At 42.3% G+C, this 19,625-nt stretch overlaps 1 protein-coding gene across 2 annotated transcripts in view; it reads left to right on the forward strand.

The window, feature by feature from the left end:
- LOC134947813 (brain-specific homeobox/POU domain protein 3) overlaps nt 1-17,721 on the forward strand; it is a 56,059-nt gene extending 38,338 nt beyond the window's left edge. The window contains exons 1-2 of one of the 2 annotated variants that reach the window (XM_063935685.1): nt 15,050-15,226; nt 15,740-17,721. In XM_063935685.1, coding sequence (XP_063791755.1) covers nt 15,107-15,226; nt 15,740-16,660 — 1,041 coding nt within the window. In that variant the 5' untranslated portion in view covers nt 15,050-15,106 and the 3' untranslated portion in view covers nt 16,661-17,721. Of the gene's footprint in view, nt 1-15,049; nt 15,227-15,739 lie in introns of those variants that run through there. The other variant, XM_063935686.1, reaches the window with a different exon arrangement.
- The last annotated feature ends 1,904 nt before the right edge of the window (nt 17,722-19,625 follow it).

Here is a 19,625-nt window from a genome sequence, read left to right on the forward strand (position 1 = left end):
TTTCGCCTAAATTCAGCGTCTTGAGAGGCAAAAGTATCCAAAGCATAATGTCTAATGAATGTGTTAATGGAAGACCATGTGGCTGCCTTACATATCTGTTCTGCTGAAGCACCTTGTTGTGCTGCCCATGAAGTACCTACCTTACAAGTAGAGTGAACAGAGACATTGGTGGTCATTCCGAGTTAATCGCTCGTTATTTTTTTTTCGCAACGGAGCGATTAGTCGCTAATGCGCATGCGCAATGTCCGCAGTGCGACTGCGCCAAGTAAATTTGCTAAGAAGTTAGATATTTTACTCACGGCATTACGAGGTTTTTTCTTCATTCCGGTGATCGTAGTGTGATTGACAGGAAGTGGGTGTTTCTGGGCGGAAACTGGCCGTTTTATGGGTGTGTGCGAAAAAACGCTGGCGTTTCTGGGAAAAACGCGGGAGTGGCTGGAGAAACGGGGGAGTGTCTGGGTGAACGCTGGGTGTGTTTGTGACGTCAAACCAGGAACTAAACTGACTGAACTGATCGCAGTGGCAGAGTAAGTCTGGAGCTACTCAGAAACTGCTAAGAACTGTCTATTCGCAAATCTGCTAATCTTTCGTTCGCAAATCTACTTTGCGAAGATTCACTCCCAGTAGGCGGCGGCTTAGCGTGTGCAAAGCTGCTAAAAGCAGCTTGCGAGCAAACAACTCGGAATGACCACCATTAGCCGGAACAGGGGAATCAGCTCGAGAATATGCTTCTGAAAACGTCATTCGAAGCCATCTCGCCAGTGTCTGTTTAGTAGCAGGCCATCCTCTCTTGTGAAATCCGTAGAGAATGAAGAGAGAATCGGTCTTTCTGATGGCACTGGTACGATCCACGTAGATCCTTAATGCCAGGACTACGTCCAGCGACGCATCTCCCGCAGAAACTCCCGATACCTGAAAGGCCGGGATTACAATTTCTTCGTTAAGGTGGAATTTAGACACCACCCTAGGAAGATACCAAAACCTAATTCTGAGAACTGCTTTATCTGGATAAAAAAAAAAATCTGAAAAGGAGAACGACATGACAGCGCACCTAAATCTGACACTCTTTTAGCTGATGCCATAGTAAAAAGAGAACTTTAGCTGTCAACCATTTAAGATCCACTTTATTAAGTGGTTCAAATGGAGCAAATTGAAGGGCTACATTTAAGTCTCATGACACTGTAGAAGGAACAAAGGGAGGTTGAATGCGTAACATTCCCGGGAAAAAAGTACGCACATCCTGTAAAGGTGCAATTTTCTTTTGGAACCATACAGGCAATGCTGATACTTGCACTCTCAAGGAAGCCACTTTCAAACCTTTATTCATTCCCGCCTGAAGGAAATCTAAGACCCTAGCAATTTGGAAAGATTTCGGGTCCATATTTCTTTCACTGCACCATTCCGAGTTGATCGCTCGCTAGCTAGTTTTAGCAGCCGTGCAAACGCTATGCCGCCGCCCACTGGGGTGTGTTTTTTAGCTTAGCAAAAGTGCAAACTCTCCCTGAAAACGGTCGGTTGACACCCAGAAACGCCCCCTTCCTGTCAATCTTCTTGGGGCCTCCAGTGCGAAGGAAAACTTCTCTAGAACTTGAGCACAACCACAAAGAGCTTTGTACCCGTACGTCACGCGTGCGAATCGCGGGGCATACGTATGTGCAGAAATGCAATTTTTTCACCTGATTGCTGCTCTGTGAAAATCGTCAGCGAGCGATCAACTCGGAATGACCCCCATAGGCCTGCCATATTCGGTGATAAATGCAAGCTGAGGAGGGTTTCCTTGCTCTGAGCATTGTTTGAATTACCTGCTGTGAGAATCCTCTTGACTTCAGGATAGAGGTTTCAAGAGCCACGCCGTCAACGATAGTCGATCCAGATGCCTGTGATAACAAGGACCCTGCATTAGTAGATCTGGACATTGAGGGAGCAGAAGTGGCGCATCCATCGACATTCACTGCAGATCTGTGTACCAATGCCTTCTGGGCCAAGCCGGAGGTATTAGAATCACGGCACCCTTTGCTTCTTTTATTTTCCTCACCACCCTGGGTAGCAGGATGATCGGAGGAAACAGATACACCAGATTAAAGTCCCACTTCACTGACAGGGCGTCCACAAAGACAGCTCCCGGATCCTTTGTTCTTAACCCATATGCGGGCACTTTGTTGTTCAGACGGGACGCCATGAAATTTATCTCTGGCAAACCCCATTTGTCTAACAGAGTCTGAAAGACTTCCGGGTGTAGAGCCCATTCGCTTGCTTGAATGGCGTGTCGACTGAGAAAGTCCGCTTCCCAGTTTAGGACTCCAGGAACGAATACAGCGGACAATGCTGGAAGATGGAATTCTGCCCATTTTAGTATGTGACTTACCTCCTTCATTGCTGTTTGACTGCGAGTTTCTCCCTGATGGTTGAGATACGCTACCGCCGTTACATTGTCCGAGCGGATCTAGACTGGTCTTCCCTGAAGAGTGTCCTTTGCCTGAATCAGTGCCATGTATATGGCCCGAAGTTCTAACAGATTTATCGGCAGGCAACTTTCTTCTGTGGTCCATTGTCCCTGGAATTTTCCGGACACTGCTCCTCAGCCCTGAAGACTGGCATCTGTTGTCAGGATCTCCCAATCTGTTATCCAAAAGGGTCTCCCTTTGTCTAGATGGGATGTCTGTAGCCACTATGCTAATGACTTTCTTACCTTGTGTGAAAGTACCATAGTCTGTTTCTTTATTGTCTGATGTATTCCATTCCATCTGGCTAGAATCAGATGCTGCAGAGGTCTGGAGTGGAATTGTGCATACTCCACCATGTCGAATGTTGACACCATCAAACCCATCAGTCGCATACCTGCGTGGATTGATATTGTTTGACTGTGTAACAACTCCTGAGTCCTTGACTGTACCTTGGCTATCTTGTCCGGAGGTAAAAATACTTTCTGCAGACTTGAATCCAGTACAGCCTCCAAGTGAGTCATCCATTGTGACGGAACTAGAGATGATTTTGCCCAATTTATGAGCCATCTGTGCCTCTGCAGATATGTTATTGTCTATTTGAGATGGTCCAGGAGCAATTCCTGTGATTGTGCTAGGATTATCAGATCGTCGAGGTATGGAAAAATTCTTATCCCCTGCTTGCGAAGATAAGCTGCCATAACCAGCATGATCTTGGTAAATACTCTGGGTGCTGTGGCTAACCCAAATGGTAATGCCTGGAACTGAAAATGCTACTGGAGGATAGCGACCCTGAGATAGCACTGATGGGACAGTGCTATAGGAAAATGTAGGTAAGCATCCTGAATATCCAGGGATACCATATAATCCCCTGGTTCCATGGCCAAAACTATGGAGCGTAATGTCTCCATGTGAAACCGTGGGACCCAAATGTATTTGTTCAGCATTTTGAGATTAAGAATTGGCCGGAATGACCCATTTGGCTTCTGAACCAAAAACAGGTTGGAGTAAAACCCCTGTCCCCGTTATGCAGGGGGGAACTGGAATGACTACTTCTGACTGAAGCAATTTCTGAACTGCTTCTTGCAAAGCCCTAGCCTTCTTCTCTACCAGAGACGGGCTGGTGCAGAAGAACCTTCGAGGAGGATGCTTCTTAAAGGGGAAAACATAACCTAGAGATACCACTTCCTGCACCCAGGCATCTGTTGTAGACTGCTGCCATATCTGTGCAAACTGAATTAGTCAGCCCCCTACCATGGAGTCCCCCAGAAGGAGGCCCGCACCATCAGGATGATGGCTTATTCTCTGGTTGGATGCTGCCGTTATGGTAGACCATTGCTTTTTCGCCTTACCAATTTTATTATATTGTGGCTGCCTACGATCACTTTTTCCTTTTGCTTTTCCTTGTGACCCAAAGGGCCGAAAAGCGGGACCCCTACGTTTGGGGTTATATGTTGAAGGAAATTTTACCTTTTTGGAGTCTGCTTCTGACTCCAGAATATCTTTCAATTCCTTACCAAACAGAATACTTCCAGTAAAAGGCAAAGATTCCAGAACCTTCTTAGATTCTGAATCAGCTTTCCATGTACGTAACCAAACTGCTCTGCGAGCAGCTATTGTTGAAGCTGATGCCCTGGAGGCGAAAGTCCCCATATCTAATGCTGCTTCTTCCAAGAACATTACAGCCTGTTTTATATGAGCTATATAGGATTCTTGCTCCCTTGAAGGTGCTGAAAGTCCATCTTCCAGTACCTCTATCCAGGCAGCAACTGCTTTTGCCATCCAAGCTAAAGCCATGGTTGGCCTTCTGACTGCCCCAGACAGAGAAAATATGGTTTTCAGAAAACCATTCACTCTCCTATCCGTGACATCATCCAATGACGTTGATGGTAAAGGCAATATAGATTTTCGCACTAATCGAATGACATGCGTATCTACCTTGGGAGCCATTTCCCATTTTAAACAGTCCCCAGCTGGAAAAGGATAATTGGAATCCCATTTTTGGGGAATTCTATATTTTTTACTGGGTGTAGCCCAAGCCTCTTTCATGATTTCCGTTAGCTCGTCTGACCCTGGAAACTCAGTCTTACCTGCTTTGGGCCGTTTAAACACAGGTGCCTTGGCTTTTAACACAGGCTCCGCTGAATCCTCTAGGGATAGAATGGCCTTTATTGCTCTAATTAACTCTATATCCACTGAGCTGAGACCTTCTACTTGTTCTTCGTACGCCGAAGAAGAGTATATAGAGCTTTCATCGTCTGATGAATCATCCTGTGTAGCCTGTGAAGTTGACGGTTCACTTACACACGGTTTTTCAGAATGTCTTTTTGGAGAAGCTGGAGAGGGAAATGATATACCGTAGGTAGGGAGCTGCATGTATGGGTTATTAGTGTACCCCATACCTGGTAGCGAAGCTGTAGGAATTACCCGTTCAGCTATAGTGGACAAGGTCTGTGCAAATATCGCCGAAGGTGGATCTATCTGTACCTGACGTTGAACAGGGATCTGCCTTGTAATCTGCTGAAACGCAAAACAATTTGCACATAAACCCTCCTGTACCAGATCCTGAGAGGATAATACAGTTGTGCAAGACAAACATGATATGAGTGTTGGTGTTACTGTGAGTGTACCCTCGTCACCTTTGCCGCTCTTAGACATGATAAATCATCAGCAATTTAAAAGTGTACTACACAATTTGTGACTGTTATCACTTTAACCTATTAAAGTGATATCAATCTGACCCTACCCATGCACCAGCATTGAGGACCAGAAGAAACAACTGACAAACATATATTAAACTCAGCAATCACACTAGCAGTCAGTCACATGTTATATATTAGTCATATGAGCACATAATCAACTACAAACACATTTCAAAGTATGTAGGAGTACATATTACTGAATTCTGGTTTATACAGATCTTAAAGTATTCAGATGCAATGCGAAGGAAACCACAGTAATGTACACAGACTCATATGCAAGAGGCACTTAAATATAACTATTCATACTGACAAAAGTAGATAGAAATTTAGGGGGTCATTCCGAGTTGTTCGCTCGTTATTTTTTTCTCGCAACGGAGCGACTAGTCGCTAATGCGCATGCGCAATGTTCGCAGTGCGACTGCGCCAAGTAAATTTGCTATGCAGTTAGGAATTTTACTCACGGCATTACGAGGTTTTTTCTTCGTTCTGGTGATCGTAATGTGATTGACAGGAAGTGGGTGTTTCTGGGCGGAAACTGGCCGTTTTATGGGAGTGTGTGAAAAAACGCTACCGTTTCTGGGAAAAACGCGGGAGTGGCTGGAGAAACGGAGGAGTGTCTGGGCGAACGCTGGGTGTGTTTGTGACGTCAAACCAGGAACGACAAGCACTGAACTGATCGCACTGGCAGAGTAAGTCTCGAGCTACTCAGAAACTGCACAGAGAAGTCTTTTCGCAATATTGCAAATCTTTCGTTCGCAATTTTGATAAGCTAAGATTCACTCCCAGTAGGCGGCGGCTTAGCGTGTGCAAAGCTGCTAAAAGCAGCTTGCGATCGAACAACTCGGAATGACCCCCTTAGTGCTGTACAGTGATCGCGCTTAGCCAAAAAAAAGTGGGTCCCAGTGACCCCTCACTTTTAAAAATTGGGGTCCTATCCGTTTTTTTCTGGGTCCCATCGGAACGAAGGTTCTTATTAATCTTAATCTTGTTTGGACACTACAAAAGTGTTGCAAGGTGGGGGGATGGGGTGACAATGCTACTGGGCTGTGTAGCATGCAGGACACCCTGCACCAGAGATGTAACTAGACATTTTGGTGCCCTTAGGCAGAAAGTGAATTGGTGTTCCACCTCCCAGACCTCAAAGTATAGGCAGTGCAAGCCGCAAAATTTTAGAGGCGTGGATTCATAGTGAAGGGGCGTGACCACATAATAGTGCCAATTCACATTACACCACACAGTAGTGCCGCTTATACACAGTGCACCAGGTAGAACCTCCTATGCACATTGCACCAGATAGAGCACGTTATACACTTTGCTCCAGGTACAGCACGTTATACACTTTACTCCCGGTACAGCACGTTATACACTTTGCTCCAGGTACAGCACGTTATACACTTTGCTCCAGGTACAGCACGTTATACACTTTGCTCCAGGTAGAGGACTTATACAAATTGCACCAGATAGAGCACGTTGTACGCATTGTGCCAGCCAGAGCACGTAATACACATTGCACCAGGTAGAGCACTTTATAATACACATTGCGCCAGGTAGAGCACGTTACTATACACATTGCGCCACGTAGAGCATGTTATTGTACACAATGCGCCAGGTAGAGCCCGTTATACACAATGTGCCTGGTAGAGCACACTATACACAATGCGCCCGGTAGAGCACGTTATACACATTGCACCAGGTAGAGCACATATAAACATTGAAGGTTGTCACAGCCGCCGCTCAGAGCAGCGTCCACCCGGCTTCAGCAAGCGAGACCTCGCTTGCTGGAGCCAGGTGGATGCTGCCGTGAGTGGCGGCTGTGATGCAGGGTCGACTGTGAGGCAGAGGGCAGAGAGACGAGGGAAGGGGGGGGGGGAAGAGGCGAGGGCAGACTGGGGAGAGCAGCGCTACAGATGTAGCTGCTGCTGTTGCGCTGCTCTCCCCAGTTTGCCGCGGCTCTCCCCGTCTAGCATCCCCGACATTTTTAAAACTCGAATTGAGATGACATTGAATAGCCCAAAGGGTAAGTTTACTAAGAACGGAGTTCTATTTAAGATTGGATGTTGCCCATAGCAACCAATCAGATTCTATCTAATATCTGGAATTTGATTGGTTGCTATGGGCAACATCCCATCTTAAATAGAACTCCCATGTTAGTAAATTTACCCCCAAGTCGGATCCATTACGACAAATATACCCCATAGTGATCCAAGGTCTGCCAAGACAGTATGACATGATGTAACCTGCTAAAACGTTGATTCTCAGCAGCAAAGTGACCCTTGAACTTACTATAAAATATTGGCCATTATACATATGGAGTGCAAACCTAACTAAATGATTTCAATTACAGATTCTGTACATACAGCAGGTAAAACAAAGGTCGGGGCACAGAGAGAAGTAAGCGCCTGAGACTGGGATGCCAGGATGGCACAACCCCAAGATATGTTGCATTGAGAGGTCACATACTGTATATATACTGTATCTGTGAAAGCCAAATTATCCATGTGTGGTTAAGGGCGGGTGCAAAACAGGATTTTATATACCTAACGGTAAATCCGTTTTTCCTAGTCCGTAGAGGATGTTGGGGTCCATATAAATACCATGGGGGGGGGGGTATTGACGGGTACTGCGTAGCCTTCTGCACTATAAAATTTTAATAGTGTGGGCTGGCTCCTCCCTCTATGCCCCTCCTCCAGACCTCAGTTTAGAAACTGTGCCGAGGAGACGGACAACTTTGAGAGAAGTATACTACATATATGTGGCGAGATTCACGTCAACTCATACTGCATTTATAACCATGCAGCCAGCATATAACCATACGAAAACGTGCCAATATGTATGAACAATAGGTGGCAGCAACAGCTGCCATTACTTAACAAGTAATAACCTTGCAGGAAACAGATGCACTGGGCGGGCGCCCAACATCCTCTACAGACTAGGAGAAAAGGATTTACCGGTAGGTATATAAAATCCTGTTTTCTCTTACGTCCTAGAGGATGTTGGGGTCCATATAAATACCATGGGGATGATACCAAAGCTCCCACTAGGGGAGGGAAAGTGCAGATGTTCCCTGCAAAACTGAATGACCAAACTGAAGATCATCAGAGGCCAAAGTATCAAACTTGTAGAACTTATCAAATGTGTTTGACCCTGACCAAGTAGCTGCTCGGCAAAGTTGAATAGCTGAGACACCCCAGGGTAGCCGCCCAGGAAGAACCCACTTTATGAGTAGAGTGAGCTTTTACCGATTTCTGTTCCGGCAATCCTGCCGTAGAATAAGCATTCTGAATCGTACAACTGATCCAGCGAGCGATAGTCTGCTTAGAAGCAGGACACCCAATCTTTTTGGGATCATAAAGCACGAACAGTGCTTCCATTTTTCGAAGAGGAGCAGTCCTCTCAACGTATATCTTCAAAGCCTGGACCACGTCCAAGGACTTTGCTGAAGTAGACGTTTCAGTAGAACTCCTTGTAAGAAAGTCTGCACCCTCAGGGAGTGCAGCCAATTGTTTCTGGAAGAAGATAGACAAGGCCGAAATCTGGACCTTGAGCGAGCCTAATCTTAGGCCCACATCCACACCTGACTGTAGAAAAAGGAGTAATTGACCTAATTGGAACTCCTCCGTAGAAAGCTTTTTGGATTCACACCAAGACACATATTTTCTCCAAATTCGATCGTAATGTTTTGACAGTCACCACTTTTCGAGTTTGAATAAGCGTAGGAATGACTTCGTTCGGAATACCCTTCCGAGCTAAGATCTGGCGTTTGACCTCTATTCCATCAGTTGCGGTAAGTCTCGCCAAAGAACTGGTTCCTGTCGACTCAAGTCTACTTGACGAGGAAGAATTCTTGGAACTCTCTGAAATAATCAGAGAGTCAGATAACAAACTCTCCTTAGCCCTCTTGGGGCCACGATCAGACTTTGTGATCTTGTTAGCAGAACCAGAGGGAATACCTTTCTTAACTAAAACGCCCTCTGAACCAACCGGGGCTTTTCTGCCACTGCATGTGGGCTTGTCCACCTGGAACAATGTGTCCATAACTGCCTTTTGAGACAAAACGGTCTTATGAACCTCTGAGGAACGTTTCAAAGGTCTTGTTTCCTTGCGGTAACCTAACAACAGAACATTTGTTGGCTTAGACGTAGACTTTGTCTGTTTGTCCTTCTTCTCCGAATGCTTGTGTGAAGAAGTGCGCTTAGCTTTGATACTCTTCCTTGGAAGTTCTTTCTTCAATTTTCCTCCTGACCGAGGAGGATCCAGGTCTGATTCTTGAACCTGCGTCCCACGCGTAGATGGGACTTGTACCCTCTTTATGGGGATGATTCCCAAGTGTACGGTCAACGGCGTACTCCCTGCCACATCCAAAGATGTGCACTGAACATCATGTTCTAGAGACTTCTCTGGAGGAACTTGTTGTGGAATATCTAATTCCCCTACAGCTGTGCTGCAAAATATCACTTTATCTATCGAGCTGACAACATCTGGACAATAAACCTCTGTATCTGGAAGAGGTCTAATAACCTCTGGAACTGCTTCCAATAATATCTTATTGCCAATCTTGTTAGGGCTAGAAACAAAGGTTAAAAGGGGTGCTGGCAGAGCCCTGCTAGTCTTAGAGACTCTTTTTTGAATTTTAGTCAGAGATTCAACAACTTTTCCTAATTTTTCCTGAAAAAGTCTGCCAGGTGGGAGCTCTTAAGTCTTCGCGGCAATCCCTAATCTTAGTGTATTTTGGTCTCCCCCCTGACTGAACTCCCGGCTGGGAGCTTCAGCGTCATGTTGAGGTAGTTGGTGGAACAGATGTTGTTTTCTGTTCCTGAGAAACCCCTGCTGCAGGTTTCCCACCTCGCCCCCGACCCCTTCCTCTACCAAAGAAGGGGGTAGAGCCTCTGGCCCTCCCTGCTTTCCCGTCTCGAAATGAATTTTGTTGCGGGCCAAAAAATGGTTCTTTGCAGGAGGCGCTGCGGAAGGAAGAAAAAACAAATGTTGTCTTAGATATCCACTTATCTAATGAGTCCCCAAAGAGTGCTTCACCTTCATAAGGGAGGGTTTCCACATTTTTCTTAGATTCTGCGTCCGCTGCCCACTGGTTTAACCAGAGGCCTCTGCGCGCCGACACCGCCATGGATGACGACCGTGCAGCCATTAATCCTATGTCCTTCACGGCCCCAACCAGGAATCCCCGCAGAATCCTTTATTTGACCTAGGGTTGTGATAATCTCATCCTTGTCAATTGTGTCTATATTTTGTAATAGATTCGCTGCATATTTTTCAATAACATTCGAAACCCATGCACCCGCTAGTGGGTCTGATAATAGTACCGCTAGCCGCATAAATAGATTTGAATGTAGTCTCAATCTTGCGGTCAGCCGGTTCTTTTAACAAAGCCGTCCCTGGGACGGGTAAGGTAATCTTTTTTGATAATCTTGACACGGATGCGTCCACCATGGGAGAATTTTCCCACTTTATTCTATCATCTTCTGGAAAAGGATAAGCTATTAAGATTCTTTTATGAATCTGAAATTTCTTGTCAGGACATTTCCAGGCATTTTCAAACATAGCATTAAATTCTTCCGAAACAGGTTTCTTATTTTTATTAAAATAGGCCCTTTTTTCCTCCGCTGGAGGGGCATCTGTGATTTCCAACACCTCTCTGATGTTTGTAATCATGGACTGAATGCTTTTGGAAAGGGTAGCATCTGCTCCCCTCATGTCATCAACAACCCCCGTGTCGTCATCAGTGTCTATGTCGACATTCATTATGTGTGCAAGAGAACGCTTTGATATGGCTGAGGGGGGTTGACATGAAGAAAGAGATGGGCCTGTGTATAAGGCATCTTCCACAGATCTCCTCCAACCTTTAAATTCATTTTCAGATTGTGTAAATCTCTCATTCAACTGTGCAAGCATTAATTGTATGCTGCCCAAACCCTCAGTGTCAGTTTCAGAGGGGTTAGGCAACACCTCATCATCTTGTGGCAGGAAAACATCACCAGTCGACAAACAGTCTGCATTGTCTGAATCATTCTCATTTGACATGTTGACGTGCCTTACACACACACACACACGCACGGATATTTGTATAAAACAATTCCTTTACTGAGACTATCAGAGTAACACAGAAAGTAAGAGCCAGCTCCACCCAGCGCTTCTAGAAGCGTTTAAAAATAAACCTTCAACGCTAATTTGGTAACCTAATTGGTTGTTCTACAATATATATGTATATCCACCATATAAAGCACCAACTGTACTCCTCCCCCTTGTCTTAAAAAACCCTGGTACCACAGCGAGTTATGAAGGAGGTCAGTGTTCCGTGCAGCCTGTCCTCTGCGGCGACTGCAGCTTAAAATGGCGCTGGTGACTTGCTGGATCTGAAAGAGAAGAAGCCCCCCCCCCAAGATGGCGCTGCTCTCCCGCGTTTTAGTTATTTAAACTGGCCTGAGGGATTTCTTGTAAATGGTGGGTTTTTCTCCATTTACTCCGTGACCAGTATGCCCCTCCTGCGCTCTGCACCCCGTGGACTGCCTTGTGAGCCAGCGGAGCGCAGCCTGCTGCCGCTGCGCTCCTTTCCCCTCAGCCGCCATGGACACCAGCTTTCCGTCTGACGGATCGCTGGTGTGTAGTACTCACCACCTTGTCACCTTCTGGCAGCTGTAGGGGGTGGCGGCTGTTGCTGTGGGAGTGAGCTTTCACCTACGGGGGCTATGCGATCTGTACCCCTCAGGAGCTAATGGTGTCCTGTCAGCAGGAGCCATTAACTCTTCAGGAAGTTGGTTCCTGCTCCTTCCCCCTGCGTCCCACGTAGCAGGGAAGCTGTTGTCAGCAGCCTCCCTGTAATTTTAGAACTTAGAAATATCCGTTTCTGAACTCCCTCTGTGGAGCTCACTGGAAGTGCGTCCGGCTCTCTCTGCACAATTTCTAAACTGAGGTCTAGAGGAGGGGCATAGAGGGAGGAGCCAGCCCGCACTGTTAAAATTTTATAGTGCCGAAGGCTCCACAGGACCCGTCTATAACCCCCCCCCCATGGTATTTATGTGGACCCCAACATCCTCTAGGAGGTAAGAGAAATACACATTAATGAGGATGTCACTTACTTGTCCTAGCGGCAATGACGTACTAGGCTGCGGGGTAGGGTGCCAAATGCTTCCCGGGGCAGGTACAAATCTGTATTTCTAACGCCGTCGGTGCGCTGTGCATGCATTTATCTGACAGCCATAAAGACCTTGAAAAAGACCTTGGGTCGAAACGGCGTTGGTGCTACCAGACAGTGTTTTTTTATTCTTCTCCACTCGCATCATTCCAAGGTAAAATAGTACTTGTGTTCACGAGTATAAGTCCGGAATTTACTTGTGATTGTCTTATTCCATCTGACACACATTTTTTCTATTTGAACCATTTTTGGAATTGAATGTGGAGATTTTATTTGATTGTTTATAATTTTATCATGTGAAAATAAATCATTTTTTTGGAGAGAAGAGTGCTTCATCTGTCTAAAGAAATCGCTATATGTGGAATACCATCTGCTGAAAAGTGAGTGTGGTACGTTTTATTGAACAGATCTTGTCTCACGTGTCATGATAAGAAGTGTAAAAGATACCTTTACATGTATGGTGATATAAAATCCTAAGTGAGTTTTGGTACGTTTACTTGTGCTTATGAAGTGGTGGTGAGGAGCTATCCCTATCTACTATCAAGAAACCCACACAATATAGGGCTCCTTTCGCCGGAGAATTCACAGAAATTGGTCATATAACAAACAGTACTACACATTCTGTGTTCATTTCTTGTTTTTGCATGTAAACACCCGGCAATTACTGGAACAATATAAAGAAACTAACAAAGGAGTGCGAAGAATTCATGTGATGTATACTTTTTTCTTTATATACAAGTCTTTGTAAAGTAGCACCTTTGATCTTTCCTCCATTTACTGTTTTCTATAAAGATTCTTTTGCCTGCCTCCCAACTGTAAGGAACAACGTTGGTACAGCATGAGAATTTCACTGGCCACTGGCGTTCCGCCTCTGAACATCCATGTCCCGCCCTTGCCAGCCTGTGGTAATGTCTTTTGGCTGCCTAAGTCCTCCTACCACCCGCCCTGCCATGACCCTTCTCCATCCCATTGACTCAGAGTCCCGCTCTTAACTGTAAAATGTGACATCATGATGTTGTGCTGAGGTGGCTGGGACGGCGGCACCAGGAAGAAAAGAACTGCCCAAGATCGTCCCTAGGGTGCTCGCGGTTATACAGGCTTAGTGCTCATATCAATCTTTGAACGTTTTGATTGGCTCCGCAGCAGCTCTAAAAGTCACTTGGTGCTGGTGTAGGCGCGCTGCAAGCCAAATGCACGTGCTGTGGAGCAGAGATGGAGCTCACCCCTAGTTACAGCCTTGATCGGAAGACAGTTTACAATAGGACACCTTTTACACCTTCCCAACATCTGATTATTTTATATAATATCACTGTAAACAAATGCATTGCAATGCAAAAATGTGACACACATAATAATGACAGCTAGAGCGTCCTCTTTATATCAAGACCTACACACAGCTGACTTTTAGGATAACAGACGTTATAGTTAATGGAGGAGTGTACTAATGTGATAGTAGTCATGACTTTTACATGATATGCAACCTCTACCACCATCTGCATTTCTATCTAGTACCTGTATCCCACAAAATGTAACTTGTTCCTGGCAAAGAAATAAACACTATATGTATTTCCACATATTCATATGGTTTGTCCAAAGCACTAGATCAGGCATGTCCAAACTGTGGCCCTCCAGCTGTTGAGAAACTACACATCCCAGCATGCCCTGACACAGCTTTAGCATTCTCTGACAGCAAAACTGTGTCAGGGCATGCTGGGATATGTAGTTTCACAACAGCTGGAGGGCCGCAGTTTGGACATGCCTGCACTAGATAGTGGCTGGTGCAATTACATTACTGCCAAAATTCTGCAAACCCCAGTACAAACCCATATACTGTATATATATTTCCAAGATTACTATATAACTTAGAATTAAAATACAGAAAAGTAGTAAAGTAGACCAATTTAAGTCAGTAACAATACAAAAAAAGCAAGATATTTGAGTGTGTATGTAAATATTACATATACATATATATATATATATATATATATATATATATATACTGTATATATATATATATATATATATATATATATACATACACACACAGACACACACACACACACACACACACACACACACACACACACACACACACACATATATACACACATACATACATATACTTGTAAAGACAACATTGTATTCTCCACAAATGTGATAAATTTGAATTAATTTGCATTAATAACTTATACTGCTATAATAGCCTTCAAGTGAATTACCCTTTTGCATAGTAAAACTTCAGATTATAGTATTCAATTAATAACAGTATTAATAAAACATTGTCCTTAAATTTACACAGAATATATAAAGTTTGACTTGTTATACATCCACGCGAGCAAAGGGATGGCTACATTGTATTACTGAATAGAGACTTGTAGTCACGCTTTGCCAGCTGTAATTCTTGTAGCTAGTAATTTCCTCTCCAGGATCCCTTCTCTTTCATTGTCTCACAAGCGGAGACTGGAAGATCCTCTTACTCTGAGCTGCATGCTGTGCAATGTAACAGTTCATGCACACAATGGTATCAGGATACATCCTTAGCCACCTGACTGCCTGCTGTTCATCAGGACTCAGGGGGAGGCTAAAGGAGTGGTGGATGATGCTTGGAGTGATCTCACTGCCTGCAGCTCATCTTTCATAAGGGAGGTGTCTTTTTGCTCTAAAGCTCCTCCAATCCAAGAATTAGGAGGAGGGGTCATTGCCACTGATACTGTGATAAGAGTCAGACAATAACAACACACCAAAAAGGGCAAAGCTTAACCAAATTCCAACCTGCTCATGCACTAGCAACAAGGCTGTCCACAGTAGCCTTCAAAATGATGTCTATGAACAGCAAGCAGCCTTTCAGCATGCATCCTATGCTGCACGAGCCCAAGTATGCTTCTCTCCACACTAGCTCGGAAGCCATCCGCAGAGCCTGCCTCCCAGCACCGCAGGTAAGTGTCAAACAAATGATTATTTTTGTTTCAGGATCACGTTTATAAACTTAGCTGTATTAGTCAGCTCCTTGCAGCTTTCTATGTAACTGAAAACGAAAGTTTTCAGTTACAGAGAAAGATTCTGACACTTCAATTACTACATCCTAAATATCACCCATTTATAACAGCATTTGTGTGCTTACGGTGACAGTGACTGTGTTTATTTGAAAAAGATGTGATTTTAAGACTGATGAATTTATTATTATTATTATTAATATTAATGCTAAATAAAATAATAAACTCATTCTGCTTTTATTACCAAATTTTTATTAAATAATAAATATTTGCGATTTATTTTAATCCATTAAAATAACGTTGCAACATCAAAGATTACATTTAATAGCTGATTAATAAGTGATGTACATAGCTGCCGCAATAAGCATGACATATTGGTCTATTATTTTACTGTATGCACTGTAAACACTGCACAGATGTGCTAAGATGTTTATACTTATTTTGTTTTATTTTCAGCTTCAAAGCAACATCTTTGCTGGCTTTGATGAAACTTTACTTAGAGGAGCTGAAGCTTTGGCTGCCGTGGATATTGTGTCTCAGAAAACACATCCATTCAAACCGGATGCCACCTACCATACCATGAACAGTGTCTCCTGCACTCCAACGTCTTCTACAGTGCATTTGCATCACCCTTCTGTTTTAACTACCCACCATTCTCATCACCATCATCATCATCATCCTCACCATCAGCCTTCACAGGGCTTAGATGGGGACCTTCTAGACCACCTCAACCCTGCCCTCACCTTGGGAGGTGTCCCAGGACAAGATATTGGATCAACACCCTCCCATCAACATGCTCATATGTCTGCCATCAACCACATGGCCCACCACACACAGCAAATGAACATTTCTCATAACCATACCTTGGCAACTCACACATCAATTTCGTGCTCGGAAAGTGAAACAGACCCAAGAGAACTTGAATCATTTGCAGAAAGGTTCAAACAGAGGAGAATAAAACTTGGTGTAACACAGGCCGATGTTGGATCTGCATTGGCCAATTTGAAGATACCAGGTGTTGGTTGTCTCAGCCAAAGCACAATTTGCAGGTTTGAGTCCTTAACATTATCTCACAACAATATGGTGGCCTTAAAGCCCATTTTGGAAGCTTGGCTTGAGGAGGCAGAGAGAGCGCAAAGGGAGAAAATGACCAAACCAGAAATCTTTACTGGGGGAGACAAGAAACGCAAGCGTACTTCCATTGCTGCCCCAGAAAAAAGATCACTAGAAGCTTATTTTGCTGTTCAGCCAAGACCTTCTTCAGAGAAGATAGCAGCTATTGCTGAAAAACTAGACTTAAAAAAGAATGTAGTGCGGGTCTGGTTTTGTAATCAGAGGCAGAAACAAAAAAGAATGAAGTTTTCTGCAACATACTGAAAAGTGGAGCACTGTTTTTGAACTGACTCATTCAATGGTTTCAATCAAAGGGAATTAAGATACACTTCAGTATGCAAATTTGCCTTCAGTTGTTGGTAAATAAATGAGTTGATAATGGACTGGGACATACAGTAATAGCCACCTGTAAAGCTGTACTGGTGAGTGGAAAGCTTGGGATAGTGTCTTTGGTTTGGCTTCTATGAACCAAAAAAGAAAAATTTCCTTGACTTTACTGAATTGCATAAAGAAAAAACAAACAAAATCAAAACACCCTACAAACAAAATCAAAAGGAATGACAGACAAAACTTGAAAGATCAATCTGTTTCTCTCAGTTTGAACTACCCTTTTATATTTATTATTGTAAATATTAATCTGTGATGATATTGCACCAGTGGTTAAAGTTTAAGTTATTACTAATTTAATTTGCTGTACAGCACACACATTGTTAATATAATTTAATAAACCTGACACACATTTACAAAAATGTTGCTTTACACCTGCATGGTTGTCTTCACCTTCCTTTCTTATAAACCCCCATTGCATCTGCAATAACTGTTCTGTCCTGTCTACCTCATCATCTGCTAGAAAGCACATGTTCAGATTCGTAAACTCTGTTGGAAGCAAACAAGTTCAAGTAGTCATGACCCTGCAATTCCACTACAAAGATGCTTTGACAATCAAATGAGTTTGTTCACATATACCCCTAGGTTTTCCCTTGAAATGGATACGACAGTGTATGTGAAAATGCATATCAACTATGACATTTCAGCACAATATCACCATTTTCGTGTGGGTTATTTCAATTTAATACAGATAACTGATGACATGGGCAAGAGTTTTAATTTTTAAAGTTTAAAAATTTTAACTTATATGTAATCAAGTTCACAATGAATACTTAATTATTTTGGAAATATTTAACTTTGCACTTTTCCGACAAGACACACAATGCTTGGCATATGAGGGATTTCCCATCTGTTTCTTTCTTTATTTAATTTTTTTTAATGGAGCGTTTAATTTTCTGTGTGTACTGAAAAGAAATTTTGTCTCTGTGTATGCTACAGAATTTCAAATAAACCATGCACGATTTACCTCATTCTTCTCTGAACTGTTATTTTCATGCTATTATTTTCTGTAAAATCCAATGAAAAAGAAAAAGAATCAATTAGTCTGTGTTTTATATGTGTACTCTTTTTAAATATTTGTCAAGATTGCAAAATTAAACAAAAAAGTACATGGGAAAATATAGATGTGAATGAAAGATGACACCCTTTGTGGGATAACGGAGAAGGATCACACTGCAAGCTGTCATGTTATTTCTTTCGGTTTAAATTTCCTAGAGGTTATAAAAGCATCTTGCATTTGCAGCTAAATAAGAAGAAAAATTGTAACATGCAAAATTATTGTACAATATAAAAATATTCTGCCAATTCGGGAAATAAATACTGTAATTAGAATTGTGAACAGAGTAGGAGTGTATTTTGACAAAATATATATATATATACCTATAAAATATACCAAGCAACCTATTAATACTTGACAGTAATTGTTTAGAGCTATGATTAATGTTAAGTTTAATGTATTAACATTGACTGCACAGTTAATATATAAATATATACATTGCAATTGTTGTTAAATTAAGCAAACTGTATACATTTTAAATACAGTAATTTGTACATATTGTATTTTCTCAATATTGCCCTATTACGTGGTTTAGTTTTAAAAATATTCTAAAAACAGGTTTAGAAATATGGAAAAAATGAGATCATTGTTTTGGTGTAAAATTCATACAATTAACAGGTCTTTTTAATGCTTTGAGAAAAACAAATGGCATAAAATACATTTGAATTAATGTTAAATTTCGCCTGAGGCATCCAGAATATTCTGTACAAGAGCGCGGACAATCCCCATTCATGCCATATTCCTATATTTATCAATTATTTATAAAATGCTAACATTTTCCCAAGCACTGTACTGGGTAAGGATTATACAGACATAATAAGACACCTTTATAGACAACAAGTTACAGCACATGGACAATATACTGTATTTACATCCACATTACCAAGGAAATAATTTTATTTTAAAGAATGCATATTTTTATTGCTTACATTTACATATCTAAGGTTCACCTTAAAAAATCATAGTATATTGTTATCTGTGCTGGTATGGATAAATTAGAAATATTGTAACTTTAACAAATGTATTTTCATAGCACAGTAAGAGTTGTAAAAACACAATAACAAACAAGAACACATATATTACTGCTAAATGGTCCACATATTTAGAATACTTCCAGTTAATTATTAAACACAATTAGATTTTATATTTATAGATGATAAACAAACCACTATTTATCAGTCTATTTAATATATATATATGTATGTTTGTCGCTTGAAAAAGGAGTAAAATCCGAAACGTTGCATTACCACTCGTGGTGTCTGCTTCTTCGTTTATACAAGACCGCTGAGTGCCTCTCATCTCGTTCTCTATATATAAATATATATATATAATAAGTTATTGAAGGTTTTATATGTCAATCATAGGGACAGAACTAAGGTTACATATGCATAATGTGCATAAATGTACAGTACAGTATGTGCATGGTCATTATGATGAAGTCAAACCGTATTTGGTGAGTATTATTAGTACAATAGGTCATATAGTGTATTCATGAAAATTCATTTCTACTACAACTGGATTGACATTGGAATTCCAATTAAACAACAATGTAATGTTGAAATGTGCATTGAAACTTTATACTCTCTGGGATATCACTTCTGAGGAAACTTTATTACTAGCACAGAAAGTAAAATGTAACAGTGTATTGCTTACGACACAACATGTGAAAGCTGCATGTTGGTATAACCAAAGTTTTTATGCCTGGCCAGAATGAAACAGCTGGGCTACCGTTTCTACAGATGACAATTTTCACTAATATATAGTAAGAGTTAGACTTCTAAGCGT

Source organism: Pseudophryne corroboree, chromosome 8 (genome assembly GCF_028390025.1).
Source record: "Pseudophryne corroboree isolate aPseCor3 chromosome 8, aPseCor3.hap2, whole genome shotgun sequence".
NCBI classification, from domain to species: domain Eukaryota; kingdom Metazoa; phylum Chordata; class Amphibia; order Anura; family Myobatrachidae; genus Pseudophryne; species Pseudophryne corroboree.